The sequence below is a fragment of the Gracilinanus agilis genome, chromosome 2 (genome assembly GCF_016433145.1).
Source record: "Gracilinanus agilis isolate LMUSP501 chromosome 2, AgileGrace, whole genome shotgun sequence".
NCBI lineage: Eukaryota > Metazoa > Chordata > Mammalia > Didelphimorphia > Didelphidae > Gracilinanus > Gracilinanus agilis.
Window position 1 is genome coordinate 427207666 of NC_058131.1, and position 20515 is coordinate 427228180.

A 20515-nucleotide genomic window follows, 5' to 3' on the forward strand; every position below is an offset into this window, starting at 1 on the left:
GCATGGGTCGGGGTGGACATGACTGAGGGTGTAGACTCGAAACTACCACACCAATGCAACTACCAACAATTTGGAAATTGGTCTTGTTCAAGGACACATGACAAAACTAGTGGAAACGCGCATCGGCCAAGGGTGGGGGGGGTGCGGGGGGGGGGCTGAAGGGGAAAGGTGGAGCATGAATCATGTAACCATGTCAAAAATGAATATTAATAAATGTTAAAAAAAAAAAGCAAAATTGACTAAATGGGAAAAGAGGCATAAATGCTCAATGAAGAAAATAAATTGTTAAAAATTGAAAAAAAAATAATTGGTGCTTAATAACTGTTAAAATTCAAAACTGGTCAATTGTAGATTAACCCCTCATTTACCAATGACTACTGGTTGGACTTTGACAATAATAAAATTTGAACTTACACAGAAAAAAAAAAAAAAAAAAAAAGAATAACAGTCCAGTGCAATGCTATGGGAATAGTGCATTTTCAAATAAAATGTGTTAAAATAAAAAAAAAAAAACTGACTGTATTCTTTCAGTGAAAAATATGGTCATTTAATGAAATAGAAGATTTCCAAGCATTTCTGAAGAAAAGACCAGACCAAAACAGAAAATTACATGTCCAAATACAAAATTCAAGAGAAACATAAAGTAAATAAGAAAGAGCAGTTTTTGTCAAATAGGGGGTTCTTGTCCAAAAAGCTTGGATCTTTGGGTTTATCAAACACTAGCTTGCTGAGGTCACTTACCCCCCCTAGTCTATTCCATTGATCCACCCTACTGACTCTTAGCCAGTTTCTTTTGATGATCGTTGCTTTGTAGTACAGTTTAAGATATGGTACTGCTAGGCCACTATGCTTCACATTTTTTTTCATTTGTTCCCTTGATAATCTTGATCTTTTGTTCTTCCAGATGAACTTTGTTATAATTTTTTCTTATTTTATAAAAAAGTATTTTGGTAGTTTGATACTGAATAAGTAAATTAGTTTAGGTTAGTTTATCCTACCCATGAGTAATTTTTCCAATTATTTAGACCTAGTTTTAATTGTGTGAAAAATGTTTTGAGGTTGTGTTCACATAATTCCTGTGTTTGTCTTGGCAAATAGATTCCTAAATATTTTATATTGCTTAGAGTGATTTTAAATTGAGTTTAGAGTTTAAATGGAGCAAGAGCTGCTGAGTTTTGTTGGAAACACAGAAATGCTGATGATTTGTGGGGGGTTATTTTGTACCCTGAAACTTTGCTAAAGTCATTAATTATTTCCACTAGCTTTTTAGTTGATTTTCTAGAATTATTTAAGTATACCATCATATCATCTGCAAAAAGTGATAGTTTAGTATCCTAATTTCCTACTTTAATCCCTTAAATTTCTTTTTCTTCTCTAATTGCTACTGCTAGCATTTTTAGTACAATATTAAATAATAGAAGTGCCTTGCTTCACTCCTGATCTTACTGGGAAGGCAGATGATACTTGCTGATGGTTTTTTTTTTAATTTTAAACCCTAAACTTCTGTGTATTGACTTATAGGTGGAAGATTGGCAAAGGTAGGCAATGGGGGTCAAGTGACTTGCCCAGGGTCACACAGCTGGGAAGTGTGATGGTTTTTAATATATACTGTTTATTATTTTGGGGAAAGGCACAGCTATTCCTATACTTTCTGGTGTTTTTTTAAACCCTTACCTTCCATCTTGGAGTCAATACTGTGTATTGGCTCCAGGGCAGAAGAGTGGCAAGGGCTAGGCAATAGGGGTCAAGTGACTTGCCTAGGGTCACATAGCTGGGAAGTGTCTGAGGCCAGATTTGAACCTAGGACCTCTCGTCTCTAGGCCTGGCTCTCAATCCACTGAGCTACCCAGCTGTCCCCTTTCTGTTGTTTTCAATAGGATTGGGTGTTGTATTTTGTCAAAGGTTTTTTCTACATCTATTGAAATAATCATGTGATTTCTATTGGTTTGGTTATTGATAGGGTCAATTATGTGGATGGTTTTCCTAATATTAAACCATCCTTGCATTCCTGGTATAAATCCCACCTGGTCATAGTGAATAATCTTTGTGATAACTTGTTGGAGTCTCTTTACTAGTATTTTATTTAATATTTTTGTGTCTATGTTCATTAAGGAGATTCGTCTATAGCAGTGATGGTGAACCTTTTAGAGATGGAATTCTAGGTTCCACTCCGACCTCACCCCCCCAAACTAAATGCCATGCCTACCCCACCAGAGACCGATTGCTGTGCCCCTTACCCAGCACATGTTGGGTACTCCCCACCCCATTCCTTACCTCACATAGGGGAGGGAGAAAGTGCTTCCATTGGGCTGCTGGACAAAGGAGTGGGTTAAGTAAGGGATATCTTTGGCCTAGGTAGAGAGGGGGAGCGGAGTAGCATAAACTGCCTATGAGCCACCCACTTTACCCTCTGTGAGTTCCCATTGGGCTACTGGGCAGAGGGGTGAGAGATGTGAAAAAAATGTCAGGCAAGGTGGAGAAGGGGTAGAGAGCAGCTCCGCCTGAGTTCCTCTGCCTTTCTAATAGCAAACTCTGGGAGGGGACAGGAAGGGTGCCTGTGTGCCCACAGAGTGATGTGTGCCCAAAGAGAGTGCTCTGTGTGCCATTTTTAGCATCCATGTCATAGGTTAACCATCACTGGTCTATAGTTTTCTTTCTCTGTTTTTGTTCTTCCTGGCTTAGGAATCAGTACCATATTTGTGTCAAAAAGAATTTGGTAAGACTCCTTCTTTGCTTATTTTGTCAAATAGTCTTGAGATTAGTTGTTCTTTAAAAGTCTGATAGAATTCACTTGTGAATCCATCTGGCCCTAGGGATTTTTTCTTAGGGAGTTCCTTGATGGGTTACTCAACTTCTTTTTCTGAGACAGGGTTATTTAAGTATTCTATTTCCTCTTTTGTTAATCTAGGCAATTTATATTTTTCTAAACATTCATCCATTTCACCTAGATTGTCATATTTATTTCCATGTTATTAAGGAATTTAGTCCTTAATAATTGCCTTAATTTCCTCTTCATCAGATGTAAGATCACCCTTTTCATCTTTGACACTGTAAATTTGATTTTCTTCTTTTTTTAATTAGATTAATCAGTACTTTATCTATTTTATTTGGCTTTTTCAAAGTACCAGTTCCTGGTCTTATTTATTAGTTCAATAGTTCTTTTACTTTCAATTTTGTTAATTTCTCCTTTAATTTTTAGGATTTCCAATTTAATTTTTATCTGGGGATTTTTAATTTGTTCTCTTTCTAGCTTTGTTAAGTTTCATGCCCAATTCACTGATCTCCTCCCTCTCTCTTTTGTTGATATAGGCACTCAGGAATATAACATTCCCCACCCTACCCTCCCCCGAGTACTGCTTTGGATGTATCCCATAGATTTTGATATGTTGTTTCTTCATTGTCATTCTCGTCAATGAAATCAGTAATTGTTTCTATGATTTGTTATTTGATCCACTACTTTTGAAGAATTAGATTTTTATTTTCAAATTAATTTTAAATTTGTTTCTCCATGAATCCTTATTAATTATGTATGATCTGAAAAAATAACATTATTATTTCTGCTTTTCTACATTTGTTTGTGATGTTTTTATGCCCTAGTACATAGTCAATCTTTATATATGTACCATATGCTGCTGAAAAGATGGTATATTCCTTCTTATCTCAATTCAATTTTCTCCAAATAGTTATTAAATATAACTTTTCTAAAATTTTATTCTCTTCATTTATTTATTGGTTAGATTTATTTAGTTCTGATAGGGGAAGGTTGAGGTCCCCCACTAGTATGGTTTTACTATCTTTTTCCTCCTTAATCTCCTTTAGTTTTTTCTTTAAAAACCTGAATAGTATACCATTTGGTGCATATATGAGAGTACTGATATTTCTTCATTATTTATACTGCCTTTGATCATGATGGACTTACCTTCCTCATCTCTTTTAATCAAATCTATTTTTACTTTAGCTTTGTCTGAGATCATGATTGCTACTCTTGTCCTTTTTGTCTCAGTCACATCCTAATACCTTCTGCTCCAGTCTCTTACCTTAATCCTATATGTATCTACCTGCCTTAAGTGTGTTTCTTGTAGACAACATATGGTAGGATTCTCTTTTTTAATCTATTCTGCTATCCACTTCAATTTTATGGGTGAGCTCATCCCATTCACATTCACAGTTATGATTACCATCTGTGTATTCTCCTCCTTTTTGGCTTCCTTCTTCAATTCTAATCTTTCTCCTTTCCATTTTACCCTCCTCTCCATTGTTTTGCTTTCAGTCAGTCTCCCCACTTCCCCTCCCTTATATTACTCCCCTTCCCACTACCTCCCTTCTTATTATCCTCTTACTATAGGGCCTTTTGAATGCTCACCCTCCAACCTCTCCTTCCATTATATTAGTCTCCTCCATACCACCCCATTTCTTATTACTCTTCTACTTCCCAATAGGAAAGAGAAAATTCTATACCCTGATGGATCTGGTTGTTCTTCCCTCTCTGAGCCAATTCCAATGAGAATAAGGTTTAAGTGTTACATGTCACCAACCTTTTCCTCCCTACCATTATATTAGTCTTCTCCTCTCCTGACCCTGCATGTCTATGTAATATTTTTACCCTATTTTACATCTTTTCCCATTTCTCTTAGTATTATCCTCTTTTACCTCTAGTTTTTTATATATTTTGACATATCAACCTAAAAAGCTTACCACCACACCCTCTGTGTATATTTCTTCTAGCTACTATGATAATGAAAACAACTATTAAGAATTACAAATATCATCTTTTCATATAGGAATATAAGCCATTAGACCTTACTGTAGCCCTTCAAAATTTTTTTCTCTTTCTTATTTGCCTTTTTATGCTTCTCTTGAATTCTGTATTTGAGCATCAAATTTTCTGTTTAAATCTCATCTATTTTTTTCAGGAATGCTTGAAAATCTTTTATTTTATTAAATGACCATACTTTCTCCTGAAATAATATAGTCAGTCGGTTGTAGACCCAGTTCCCTTGTGTTCAGGAATATCATATTGCTTGCCTTCTGGTCCTTTAGTGTGGATGCTGCCAAACCCTATATAATCTGGCCTGGGCTCCATGATATCTGAATTGTTTATTTCTAGCAGTTTGTAGTATCTTCTCCTTGATCTGGGAATTCTTGAGCTTGGCTTTAACATTCCTGGGAGTTGTCATTTGGGGATTTAATGCAGAAGGTGATCTGTGAATTCTTTCAATCTCTATTTTACCCTGTTGTTCAAGAATATCAGGGCAGTTTTCTCTGATAATTTATTGTAGTATTTTGTCTAGGCTTTTTTTTTGGTAATGACTTTCAGGTAGTCCAATAATTCTTAAGTTGTCTCTCCTGGTTCTGTTTTCCAGGTCAGTTATTTTCTTCTTTTTTTTAAAATTTAAAATATTTTTCCATGGTTACATGATTCCCCCCACCTACCTTTTCCCTTCCCCTCTCCCAGAGCTGACAAGCAATTCCACTGGCTTATACATGTATCGTTGTTCAAAACCTATTTCCATGTCATTCATATTTGCAGAAGAGTGATCTTTTAACATCAAAACCCTAATCATATCCCTATTGAACTATATGATTGATCATATGTTTTTTTTTCTGTGTTTCTGTTCCTACAGTTCTTTCTCTAGATGTGGATAGTGTTCTTTCTCATGAGTTCCTGTGGATTGTTCTGGGTCTTGCTGCTAGTAGAAAAGTCTATTACATTTTATTATGCCACAGTGTATCAGTCTCTGTGTACAATATTCTCCTGATTCTGCTCCTTTCACTCTGCATCAATTCCTGGATGTCTTTCTAGCTTACATGCAATTCCTCTAGTTCATTATTTCTTTCAGCATAATAATATTCCATCACCATCAGATAACCACAATTTATTCAGCCATTTCTCAATCGATGAACACCCCCTCATTTTCCAATTCTTTGCCACCACAAAGAGCACAGCTATAAATATTTTTGTAGAAGTCTTTTTCCTTATTATCTCTTTGGGGTAAAAACCCAGCAGTGGCATGACTGGATCAAAGGGCAAACATTCTTTTAAAATTCATTGCTCATAATTCCAAATTGCCCTCCAGAATAATCAGACCAATTCACAACTTCACCAGCAGTGTATTAGTGTCCCAATTTTTCCACATTCCTTCCAACATTTATCACTTTCCTCGGCTGCCATATTGGCCAGTCTACAATCCTATTCAACATACAATAGCAATTTACCCAAGAAACCATTCATTATGTGGAGAAAGGATGCAAGGATACTTGTTGAGTTCCAGTTCTCTCTAGAGGCCAGCTCTAGAGAAGTGAACATGGGTGTCCTTGTAGATGGAAGATGATAGGATCAAGGGGAAATATGGAGGATACCACAAATGCAGTTTTATTGAGAATTGGGACTAATATATAGGAAATTTTGCTCTAGTAACTAAAGAACCATTACACCATTATGAACCAATCAGGAGTAAGACATATTACAACATAACTAACCAATCAGGATTTAGGGGGCTTGCAAGAAAGGTGGGGAGACATAACTGCAATTTTGTCATCACAAAATACAAAGACTTTTTGGTCTTTGCATGCATGTGTCCATGAAGATACAGCCCCAAGGTGTCATGCTTTAAAATAGTGCATAAGCTTTGTAGATATGGTTCAAGTCTTATTGACTGAGGAGGTGAGCCAGATAACATTCAGCCTGTTTAAAGAATGTCTAGTTCTTTATCTGGAATTTAACCTTGACTTCTAACAAAGACCTGTAGTCCTTGCCAGAAATATGGCCTTGCCAATGATCTCAGAGCAGAAATACAGACCTATCTTTCTTTGCTACTTTCCTCAATCTGCCTAAAATGTCTTATGGCTCTGTCAGATGCTTGATAGAAATGTCCTACAATAAAAGAAAATAAGAGATAACATGTTTAAATTAGTGATAGATAGTATAAAATATTTAGGAGCATATCTTCCAAAACAAATCCACAAACTATATGAACATAATTATGAAATACTTTTTATTAAAATGAAGTCAAATTTAAATATTTGGTGAAATATTAATCATTTATAAGTTGGCAAAGACAATATAATTAAAATGTCAATGCTACCCAAACACTAACCCAATTAAATTATCAAAGAATTATTTTATTGAACTAGAAAAAATAATAAATAAAAAATTCATTTGGAAAAACAAAAGTTTAAGAATATCAAGTGAAATAATAAAAAATGTTACGGCATGGTCTACCAGCACCAGATTTCAAACTATATTACAAAGCAGAAATTATCAAAACTATCTGGTACTGGCTAAGAAATAGAAAAGTAGATCGAGGAACAGAATACGCATACAGCAAACAGCCATAAAAAATTATGATAACCTTGTGTTTGGCAAAGTCAAATTCCAAGTTTTTGGAACAAGAAATCACTGTTTGATAAAAATTGTTAGAGAAACCAGAAAGCTGTTTGGCAGAAACTAGATATATATCAATATCTTACAATATATTTGTGAAGATAAGATCAAAATGGATACATGACCAAGGTATAAAAGGAGAAATTATAAACAAATTAGAAGAACAAGGAACATATTACCTATCAGATTTGTGGGTAGGAAAAGAACTTGTGGATAAACAAGAAATAGAAAACAATGTGAAATGTAAAATGGATAATTTTGAATAGGTTAAATTGAAACATTCTTATACAAATAAATTAATGATTAGAAGGAAAGCAGTAAATTGGGGGGTGGGTATTTTACAGGCAGTTTCTCAGATAGAAGTCTCATATCCAAAATATGTAGAGAATTTGATCAAATATACAAGAATATGAGACATTCCTCAACTGATAAATAGTCAAAAGATAAGAACAGACAGTTTTTGGATGAAGAAATCAAATATTTATTTGAAAAAATTCTCTAATTCATTACTGATTAGAGACATGCAAGCCAAAACAACTCTGAGGTATTATGTCATACTTATCATATTGGCTAAAATGATAACAGGGCAAAATGACAAATTTTGGAGGGGAAATAGAAAGATAGAGACACTAATACATTGCAGAACTCTGAACTGTTCTATTTTGGAAAGCAATCTGGAATTATACTCAAAGAGTTTTAAAACTGTGTATAACTTTTCATCTAATAATACTACTATTAGTTTTCTTTCCTAATATGATCATGGAAAAAGGAAAAGAAGTTATTTGTTCTAAATTTTTTATATTAGCTCCTTTTGTGATGGCAAAGAATTAGAAAATGAAGGTAGGTCCATAAATTGAGGAATGGCAAAAAAAAAAGTTGTGGTAGATGATTGTAATGGAATACCATTATGCCATAAGAAATGGCAAACAAAGTCATCACTACAAAATTGGAAAGACATATGAAATGATGTAAAGTGAAGTGAGAAAAACCAGGAAAACATTGTGCACAGCAAAAAATAATATGTGATAGTCAACTATGAATGACAATGATTATTGACAAAACAAGGATCCAGGACAACTCCAAGGGACTCTTGAGAAAAAAGGATATCACCACCATAGAAGAAACGGATGGAGTCTGAATGCATATTGAATGAAACATGTCACTTTTCCCTTTGTTTTCTTCCTGAATGTAATGTAAGCACTATATGTCGTGTTTCACAATATGATGAACTTGTAAATATGTATTATACGATAATATATGTACAACCTATATCATATTGCCTGGCATGTTGAGGAGGGAGAATATATAGGAGATAGAGGGGGGAAAAGAATGAGACAGATTTTTAGACACAGTTAATGCAAGAATTTGTTTCTCTTGGGTAAGCATATTTATTATAATTTATTACTTATAACAAATTATATGTATTATATTATTACATATCATCTATGTAGAAAAAATATATAGTAAAATGAATGCTAAAAATTGGTTTTACATGTAATTGGGGGAAAATAAATTATTATTTTAAAAAGAATAAAGTTCTGCCTGTAAAAACAAAAACAAGAAAAAAGGAAGAACTTTCTAAAGAGACTGCACAGGGAACTTAACATCCAACTCAGAATTTTAAGAAGATCTAGAAGATAAAAGAAAGGCTGGCAAAAGAAAATGAATATAAAATTACAGAGGCATGGTGGATAATGCTAGACTTTGTCAGGATAAACTAAATTTCAAATCCTGCCTCAGAGTTATTAATTTAATGACTTATGCAAGTCATTTAACTCTCAGTCTCAGTTTCCTCATATGTAAAATGGAAATTATTATCATAGCTTGTAACTCACAGGACTCTTATGAAGATCAAATGAAGTAACATATAAAACTATTTAAAAACCTTACTGGGAAAAATCTCCCAAGTGGGGCTTTTTCCTAGGAGATATCAGAAGTGGAGAGCAGAGTAGATTAAAAACCAAAATCCAACCATATGTTATATACAAGAAACACACGTTAGGCAGGAAGACACACACAGGGTAAAGGTAAGAGGCTGGAGCAGAATTTATTAGACATCAATTTTATTCCTTCCTTTTTTCTTTCCTTCCTTCCTTTCTTTCCTCCCTCCTTCCTTCCTTTCTTCCTTTGTTCCTTCCTTCCCTCCCTCCCTCTTTCCTGTCTTCTATCATTCTTTCTTTTTTCTAAATATTCCTTTAAAATTGAAGGATAATTTTGATTTGAATTCATGTGCCTGGAAAAGCTAGTAGAAAAGCTGCTTTTAACTTCCCTCAAAACCCAAAAATCTCAGAAAATATCATGAACCAAATAGAGAACATTTGATATATATTTAATATATGAACTAAAGATAGCAAAGTATAAAAAGACAGACATGTCACAGAACTTTAAGAGCTTCGTGAAATGATGTTGGAAAACTTCAGTTCTTAAAATTCTCTTTCAGTATTCCCACCTCCAAACCACTTGACACATTAGGAGCAATGAGTGTAAACAAGTTCTCACATTTGTAATTTGGGCCCTGGCTATGGAACTCTGTGTCTACCTCACCCAGGACAGTGAATGGGCTTGAAGCTCCCTTAACCTATAGAGATGACAAACACTGCTTGATTTTTCAAATTTTGCAAAGAAAAAGGAAAATACCTAGGGAAAAGAGAAGCAGCTAAGAGCAAAAGTCATAAGAAAGAAGAAAAGAGAAAAAAGAAAATTTGGAGATTATTCAAGCAAGGATCTGGAGCTTGCTTGGCGTGGAAGGGGACAGTAAGGATAAAAGGGGCAAGGAGAAAAGGCTATAGACAACTGGACCAAAACTGAAGAAGGAAAACAAAAGCAAATAACTTTTAATTCAAAAGAAAAGTGAAAAAACATTAAGTTCAAGAGTCTAAAACACCATGAGCAAGTATTATATTGTGAAAATTTCCTGTGAAGTAAATGATTGATGACTTGGCCAGTTTTACTGGAGGTTTTTAATTTTCCCTCTTTTAATATTTGTTACAAGCAATTGGTCAAAGTATTGGAGAGAGATAAGGAATGTTCTAGAAAATTGATGTTTTTAACAACAAAAGGTATGAAAAAGTTAAAACTAAAATATATTATCTATTTTATTGCTTAAAAACTATAACAATGAAAAAGGAAGCAATATTTTTAAATGTTATTTATTTTAAAATACAATTAGATAAAAACCAATTTTTCTAGTAATTCACATATGAAAATTTACTGAAATTCCATTTATGTTATCCATTGAATTTTATCTTTACAGACAATTTGTAAACATATATAAAATTTGTTTTTTACAGAGAACATCATAAATAGGGTAATAAATAATAATAATAATAATATGTCACACTTAAAGAATATTTAGACCTTTCTAAGACACTATAAATATAAATATAATAAATATACTGAAATTAATTTGCTACCTTATGTCATATATTTCATTAATATAAATATTGATTCATCTTGTATTAAATATGATTTTTAAAAAGTCATTTGCTTCACATGCTCATGAAAAGTTCATTAAAATTTCTATATGTTCTGCATTTCTAGTCTTTAAGATGAAGGCAAACATTCCAAGGTCCAGAGACTGCTACTCTCTTCACTGGTAGAAGAATGTTCTCTCTGTAACAGCTTCTTCCCTCAAAGGGAGGCAACGCTTAGTTTTTTCCAAAAAATGTTGTAACCTATTTTGAAAATCTTCCATAGGTACAATGATATTCCTGCAGCCATGCATCTAATGGAAAAAGAAGGAAAAAAAACATAAAATTAACATCAGCCATCAGGAAAATCAGAGGAAATTGGCAGTGGGGTTTTAAGATGGAAACTGGAACTATGAAGAAAGAAAATTTCTTACCTTTGAGATACAGTTAGTCAGAAAACGTTTCTGCCAAAGAAGAGAGAGGTAAATTAGAGTTGCCTAGAGCAAAGGTCAAAAATGTTTGTTTGTTTTACCACAGGCCAAGAATACTTCCCAGAGACTCTAACCCACATCCTTGCCTCAAAAAACAACTCCATAACCCACCAGAGCGGACTTCTCAGATAAAGCCATAACCTCTAGTCTAGGATATGATGGGGCCTGAGCTATCCCCAATTTAGGTAATCTCAGGATGAATTTCACTTTCTTTTCCTAGGAACTCAATCATCCCACCTCCACAATCCTCAAAGAATTTTTTTTTCCTTTTGCTATGAAAGTGATGCAGAGAAAACCTCTTACACCCTGAGTAACCAGCCTAACCTCTTCCTTCCCACCCCATCAATCCTCCTGGACATAGTCACCATTTATAGAGAGGTAACAAAGGGGAAAGCAATGCAGCAGAAATAAATAATTTGACATTTTCAGGAAAAGAACTTTGGGAGCAGGCCCCTCTGGTAAGCAGAGACAGGGGAAGATACTGAGATGATAGCTCCCCACAGGACTTACCTTGATTTCTTTCAGATTTCCTTTAACTTTTTGGACTTTATCGACATCTCTAAAGATGCTTTGCGTAGCTTCTATGTAGAATTCCATGTTTCTCCCAAAGCACTGTGGGATGAGGAAAGTAATAGAAGAATGAAAGTGGCCTTTAGACTGCTATCCTTGGAGGCTGGAAGTCTGGGTTTTACCTTGGCAGTCTTAGGGATAAGGGAAAAGGGGGATAAAAGTGGGGTCTTAAAAGTTAGAAGCTCATGTGTTCTGAGATGTGAGCTCTTGCACTAGGTAATGAATGAAGACACTGAAGACAAGCTCCCTCTCTACCATCTTCCAAGGGGACTCTGTCCCATTCTCTCAGCAAAACTGAGTATCATGGACTTTAGTTCTCAACCATAGCTCCTTTGGCATCCAGTCCATAAGAGAACTGCAATATCCTATTTCTTAGGGACCTTTCCTACCTTCCCATAGGAGATGGTCCTGAGTAGCTTTTTGGAGTCCATATCTGAGTATATCTAAATTAGGTATCTAAAGTTTTCTGCATAAAAGTTCTGCTGTTTCTAGTATGAAGTAGACTTAACTAAAAGAGACCAATTCTTCTTATAAGACAGAATTGTTATCCATACACAATTTGGGGTGGGGGAGGACATTGGGACTTGTGGCATTATCCACACAGGTAATTCCCAGTGTGGAAAATGTAACAGACCAGCAACTCAGCTGTAATTTACAATCTTGGAGAGTTACTTGGGATGATAATAGTTTAAATGATTTGACCATGGGTCATATAGCTGGTATGTGTCATAGGCAAAAACAAATTCTCCCAGACTTAAAGGTGATCCCTCTATTCATTATGCCACACTGTCTCTCAAACTGAATTTACTCCATGATAATACAAGATAAGAATTATCATGTAAAATATGAATCCATAATCATAGGCATTCCAGACAAGTCATGAAAGGGCAACTGATGACAAAAAACTCTTACCTCATCTTCATCATTATCTGGGACCTTTACCTGTAGATGAAAAAAATTAGAGAAGTTAGTTTAGACAAAACTAAAAATTAGCTGGTGAATTTTAAGTAATGAAGCAGATTCAGAATACCTGGAAATTACTTACCTCAGCAGAGGGAAGAGTAGTTTCATTGAACATATCTAGAGTCTGTTTTATTAAATCAGTTGTCTTAGGTTCCACAGTTGGGATAGGTTGAGAGTTCATGAGGACCCAGTACGCTGAGGTACAGAGGACAATGAGAACAGCACTGGCCTGCATCTCTACACTTGCTGTTCACTTGGAGTCTCTGAATTAATTGTCTTTGAGTGTCTGAGACTCTCTTATATGTGCTTCAGAGAGAGAGAAGATATTTATCTACCCACATGCGAAGGGGAGGGAAAGCCCATCAGGGGAGGAAGAAACTGCCTGGCTGATTATCAGATAGAACCTCTACACTGTGACAATGGATAAATTTGTTCATCATTTTCTCCATATTCATGATAAAGCAAAAGTAAAGGAAAAAGTACCCAATGGAAAAATTCACCTCCCCTGTGGCCCGTCATGGCACTAGAACTCTTCTGTTGTACACATAGCAAAACTCAGATTCATAGCTGCCCAGCCCTGACTAGACCATCTGAAAAGGAGGCATCTAGTAAAGACCAACAGACTAACTGATTTCACTTCATCCTTTTGGGATGATATGTAATACTGAGCTTTCTGACCTGCTAAAGAGCCTCCTTGATCTCTGGTCTCCAACTTCCACCACCATTTTGTGGCAACACTTTTGCCTCTTCTTCCAAGGGTAAATAGTTCACCAAATGAGGGACAGAGACAATTCACCAGGAAATAAACAGTTTTTTTTTTTTAAAAAAAAAGATATTTAGACACCTTCCTCAGAGGGTCTTAACAAGCTTTTTGTATTTATAAATTCTAATTTCAGGATTGCTTTGTCAACACATGCTGGTTTTCTCCAAGTCATAAGATCATAGAATCTCTGAGTTGGCATTGACTGCAAGTGGCATCTAGCTCCACCCAAACATTAATAGGATTCCTCTCTACAATATTGGATTCTTCATACTTCAATTGCTATAGAAACATTTCAATTCGATGCACCATACATTTCTTAAGTTCCTGCTATGGGGAAAGCATTGTATTAAATTCTGCACAACAGTGCATAATGAATGCATTCATTAGAAGGGAAAAAGTAAAATATTATGGGACATTCTAGAATGAAGATTGTTATGAACCACATAATGAGGGAAGATTACAGGGATGAAGTGGCACTTAGTTTTATTTGTGATGGGGACAATTCGGACTTGTACAATAAATGAGCAAAGGCACTGATGTGGGAAAATAGTGAGGTTGATATATTTAGAGAGAAGAGAGTGTTTCATTTAGTTTTACCAAAACATAGAGAACATCAGGAGGAATAGGATAAAATGTGGTAAGAAAGATAAATTGTGGAGGTTCTTGAATGTGAAGAGATTTTGAACCCTACTTCATTGGTAACAGGAAGCTATTGAAGGGCTTTGAAGAGTAACAGTATCACTAGATTTATTCATGAGGAAGATTGATTTGGCATTTGGGTAAAGCGTGAATTGGAAGAAGAAGATGATGGAAAAGAGAAGACCCATTAATAGGCCATTTCAGTAGTCCACATAGGTGGTATTGTGGCCCAGTGCCTGGGAGGAAGAAATGGATGTGAGAGATACAGAGACATATTCAATAAGATATAATAACTGATTTGGAAGAGAAGGAAAATTATGAATAACACCAGAGTTTAAAATGTAGGAGATGATGGTACCAATGATAGAATAAAATCAGAAGAAGAATTAGGTTTAAGTGACAATATACTATTTTGTTTGGAATGTTTTGAGTTTGAGTCAACTCAAATCTAGTCAACAAACATTTATTAAGTACCTACTATATGTCAGGCACTGTGCTAAGTGTTAGGGATAGGAGAAGACATGGTCCCTACACTCAGAATTAAAAGTAAGGCATCAATCAGAAAGTGCCTCAACATGAAAAGGCAACAAAACTCTGGGGAACTACAATTTAAATTATCATACTATCCAGTCAATGTAAAAGGGCATTTCCTTTCTCTTAACTGTTTCTTGGGGAATATCTTGGAGAAGATAGTTTTATAACTGGAAGGGACATCAAAGATCATCAAATTCAACCTTCTAATTAACAGATGAGATGACTTTAAGAAAAATAAAATTACTTGTCAAAATGATATGGGTGAAAGAAGTGGCTTTAAAATCTTGATCCTTACATTCTAAAACTGAAGTCCTTTCCAACTCTCTAGTCTCTTACTTTGAAAAAGGGCTGAGCTATCCAATATTGGTTTGGAAGTATCTTTGTGTCAAAACACAACATTCGAAAATTCATTTTTTAAAGCAATTCAGTAAGCATAGAATGAAAGCAAAAAGAAGTTTTACTTCACTCTGGGACATCATTATCTATCACTTATCCCCTAGTCATTCGGCATTTTCCATTCCTCTCAAAAGTATAGTGACTTCCCATAGTCAAACAAAACAAATTCACATATTAGTGATGTCTGAAAATGGATTTGTAATTCTGCAATTCTAGCTCATCATTTCTTTGTCAAGGACATAGTTCACTTCTTGTCCTCTAGAATCTTTGTTGCTCAAACCATTAATCATAATTCTTAAGTCTTAAAAAACCAGTGTATAAATTGTTCTACTGGTTATGCTTATTTCACCATACATCAATTTAACAAGTCTTTGGGGGTGCCATTGTATCAAAGGGTATGTTTAGTTTAGTGAATCTGAATTACTTTCTAGAATGGTTGGACCACTTCATAGTTGGAATAATAGTGCGTTAATAAGTTTGAGTACCCAAATGCTCTGCAGTGGTGATATCAAATTTAAATAGGAAGGGGGCCAGTAAACCATACATAAGGACTCCTACCAACTGGAAAAAAACACACAATAATATTTTCTATGTTCTCTGAGTTTTAATTAATTTTGTTAAATATCTTCCAATTATAGTTTAATCTGATTGAGACCGTGCATGTTTGACACCTCTGCCCTACAGCAATTGCTGTTTTCTGTTTTGTCATCTTTGACAAATGGATGGGTGTGACATTGAAACTCAGTTATTTTAGTTTCTATTTTTCTTATTATTAGTGATTTGGATCATTTTTTCATATGGCTATTGAAAGCTTGCTTTTAGTCTTTTGAGAATTACAGTTAAAATTATTTTATCTTTTAGCTATTTGGGACATTGGATTGCTTACATATTAACTGTGTGAATTGAATTAAGTCCTTAAACTGCTCTCAGCCTCAGGTTCCTCATCCATAAAATGAGAATAACAGCACCTACTTCTTAATTTTTTATAGGGATGAAATGAAATAGTATATACAAACAACTCTGTAAACTTCATAGTGCAAAATATGCACACTATAATAATTGATATTGTCATATTTGATTCAGTTATAATATATCTTGAATATTTGATTTTTATCATAACTCACTTAAAATATTTCCTAGTTAAACCTTTCCTTTCTAATTTTAACTGATTGTGCTAAAAGTTTTTATTTTTCACTAAATCTAAAGATTCATTTTATCTTCTGTGACTTTTATTCTCATTTGTTCAAGAAGTCTTCATTTATTCATATTTATGAAAGATTTCTCCTTTCCTGTTCCTCTAATTTTATTGTACAGACCCTGTGTAAGTTTGGATTATGGTATATATATAATGTATATGATAACATATCAATTTGATTTTTATTTTGATATATGATGGGAGCTGTTATTCTAAAATTAATTTCATCAAAATATTTTCCTAGCAGTTTTTGTCCAATAGTGAGTCCTTACTGCAGCAGTTAGATTCTTTGAATTTATCAAATACTATACTGCAATGTTAATTTACTTCTGAATCTCGCACTTAAATTGTTCCATTGATCAACTTTTTTAAAATTTTTATACCACTTCCAAATATTTCTGATGATTATGGCTTAATGGTATAGTTAGAGATCTGGCCTCCTACTTTTCATTTTTCTCATTATTTCTTTAGGGAGTGTTGACCAAATGTTTTCCTCTTCAGATCAATTTTGTTATTATTCTCTTGAAATTATTATTATATTTGTACATTTAAAACATGAACCATTACTCTCTCCAATTATTTAGATTTGTCTTTATTTCTTATTCACTAAATAAGAATATTTTGTATTTATTAAGGAGTGTGTTGTAGTCGTATTACTTTAATTCCTATTTGGCTTCATAGGTAGATTCTTAAATATTTTATAGATCTTATAGCTATTTTAAATAGAATTTTTTTCTATTTCTTCCCACTGGATTTTGTAAGCAATGTGCAGAAATGATGGTGATAGTCATGATTACATTTTATTTCTTGCTAATTTCATGGAGTTATTGTTTCAATTAATTTTTATTTATTCTCTACAATTCTTTATAAGTTGACCATCATTTTATCTTTAAAAATGATTATTGTGTTTTCGCTTGCTTATACTTATTGCTTTGATTTCTATTTCTTCTTTTAATGCAATGCTTAATATTTCTAGAACTATATCAAATGGTAATAATTGGAATCTTTGCTTTGGCCCTAATTCTATTGGAAAAACCTCTAGTATTTTCCCAAAACAAATAATATTGAGTTTTAGTTTTAGATAGATATTCTTTCTCATGTTAAGGAAAAGTCTATTAATTCTTATGCTTTTAATATTTTAAAGCAGAAATAAATGTGTTTTGCAAGAAAACCCATTTTCTACATGTATTGATATAATCGTGATTTTTTATTATTTCTTATAAATATGGACTATTACGCTTATGGTTTCTTAATATTGAATAATCCCTGTATCTTTAGTATGAGTCCAACTTGCTGTGTAATCTTTTTAATATGTTCCTGTAGCCTATTTGATAATATTCTCTTTAATTTTCTGTCTTTATTTAATATTATTGTATCCTTAATTTTCATTACAAATATTCTAATTTTATTTTTTAAGCTTTGTCTATCCCTAATATAGATATGAAGACAATATTTGTATCATAGAAAGAATTTGGTATAGGAAAATTGCCTATTTTTACAGTTTATTAACTATTAAAATAACTTTTCCTTGAAGGTCTGACAGAATTTGTAAATTGATTTTTTTTATTTAAAGAGTTCCTTTATATATTGCTCAATTTTTCCCTTCTATTAGACTATTTAAATTCTCTATTCCTTTCTTCATTCCTCTGAGCATTTTATATTTATGTATACATTTATCCATTTACTTGGGTTACTTCTATTGGCTAATAATAGAGGGAAATAATTTCTAATTACTTCTTTTATTTTCTCTTTATTTGTTGTGAAGTCTCTTTTCATTTTGGATATTAGCCATTGTTTTTCCTCTCTCCTTTAAGTCACATTAGTTCATGATTTACCTATTTTACTAGATTCTTATTGCTTTCTAATTTTATTTATCAGTTAATGTTCTTTGTTTTCAATATTGTTAAACTCTTTGATATTCTGAATTTCTAATTTTTTTGTTTAGTTGGGAGCATCTTTATTTGTTGTATTTAGTTTATTTTAGTTTCATGCCCAGTTCATGAGTTTGTTCTAGTCATTTAGTCAACAAGCATTTATTAAGTGATTACAATGTACCAGGCAATCTATTCATGCTGGAGATGCAAAGAAAGGCAAAAACATGATGTCTGACTTCAAAAAGCTCACATTCTAATTGGGGAGAGAATATACAAATAACTATGTACATAGAAGAAATATGCAGGGCCAATGGAAGATAATGTCAGAGGAAAAGCAATAGGATTGGATGGGGAAAGGGGCATGGAAGACTTCTTTCAGAAGATCTAATTTGAGCTACATCTTTTAAAATTTTATTTTTAATTAATTTATTTGTTTGTGGTTTACATTAAGATCCCCAGATTCTTTCTCCCTCCTTCCCCTTCCCATACTAGAGAAGGTATCACTTGCCACCAAAAAAAAAAAAAAGATTTATAAATTATGTCTTTCATGTTTCTATTCATCAATTCTTTTTCTGGAGGTGGGCATTCACAAGTTACTCTTCAAACAATAATTCTATAGCTGTATATAATGTTCTCTTGATTTTAATCATTTCACTTTTCATAAATTCATGTATGTCTTTCCAAGTTTTTAAAATTAACATGCTCATTATTTCTTACAGTGCAATAGTGTTCCATTACAATCATATGCCACAACTTGTTTAGCCATTCTCCAATTGATGGGATCTCCTCAATTTCCAGTTCTTTGCCATCACAAAGAGAGCTGTTATAAATATTTTGGACTATAAATCCTTTTCCTTTTTCTAAATAATTCCAAATCACTCTCCAAAATAGTTAGGTCACTTCACAGTTCGACCAGTAGATTAGTGTGCTTATTTTTCCACCTCATAAGCTACATCTTGAAAGAGGCTAAAGAAGCCAGGAAGTAGAAGTGAGGAAGATGGAAATTCCAGGCATTTGGGAGAGCCAGTGAAAAGCACCAAGTTGGGCAATGTAGTGTCAAATGGGAAGGAAGAGAAAAAAGTCTAGCAAAGTGGAATCAAACAGTATTATAGAAGGGAATGAATTCTAAGAAAAGCAGATAGGTAGGGATGGGGTAGGGCTAGGCTGTGAATTGCTTCATGTCACACTCTCTTTTATTTTTAAAGATATTTTATTTTACCAATTACATATAATAACAAATTTCCACATAAGTTTTCTGAAGTTATATGATCCAAATTATCTTCCTCCTTCCCTTCCCACTCTTTTCCAGAGACTGTAAGCAATTTGATCTGGGTTATACATGTATTATCACACAAAACCTATATCCAGATTGTTCATCATTGTAAGAGAATACTCATATAAAATCAAAACCCCAAAATAAAAACCTAAATAAATTAAAATGAAAAATCATATGCATTGATCTGTATTCTGACTCTAACAGTTCTTTCTCTGGAGATTTCTCTTTTTTTCTATTTTTAGATTTAAATATTTTTTTTTTAGAAAAATTTTCCATGGTTACATGATTCATGTTTTTATTTTCCCCTTCATTTCCCCTTAGCCCCGCCCCCCATATCCAACACACATTCCCATTGGTTTAACACGTGTCATCAATCAAGACTTATTTACATATTGTTGATAGTTGCATTGGTCATTTCAAGTCTACATCCCCAATCATGTCCGCCTCAACCCATGTGTTCAAGCAGTTGTTTTTCTTCTGTGTTTCCACTCCTGTAGTTCTTCCTCTGAATGTGGGTAGCATTTTTCCATGTATCCCTCAGAATTGTCCTGAGTCATTGCATTGCCGCTAGTACAGACGTCCATTATATTTGATTTTACCACAGTGTATCAGTCTCTGTGTACAATGTTCTTCTGGCTCTGCTCCTTTCGCTCTGCATCAATTCCTGGAGGTCTTTCCAGTTCACATGGAATTCCTTCAGTTTATTATTCCTTTGAGCACAATAGTATTCCATCTCTGGAGATTTCTTTGTCATAAGTCTTTCAGAATTGTCCTGGATGATTGTATTGCTGAGAGTAGCTAAGTCTTTCACAGTTGATCATCCCACAATATTGCTGTTCTTATGTACAGTGTTCTGGTTCTGCTTATTTCACTCTGCATCAGTTCATGTAGGTCTTTTGAGCTCTTTCTGAAAACGAACTATTCATCATTACTTATAGGAATAGAATAGTATTCCATCATCATCATATACCACAATTTGTTCAGTCATTCCCCAATTGATGGACATTCCCTTAATTTCCA

At 33.8% G+C, this 20515-nt stretch overlaps 1 protein-coding gene across 1 annotated transcript in view; it reads right to left on the bottom strand.

The window, feature by feature from the left end:
• Positions 1–13053, bottom strand: part of LOC123233891 (tyrosine-protein kinase Yes-like) — a 15326-nt gene extending 2273 nt beyond the window's left edge. The window contains exons 1-3 of the mRNA XM_044659919.1: positions 12901–13053; positions 12768–12797; positions 11796–11897 (exon numbers count right to left, since the gene is read on the bottom strand). Of these exons, the coding sequence (XP_044515854.1) occupies positions 11796–11897; positions 12768–12797; positions 12901–13053 (285 nt within the window). The remainder of the gene's footprint in view (positions 1–11795; positions 11898–12767; positions 12798–12900) is intronic.
• Positions 13054–20515: the final 7462 nt, after the last annotated feature.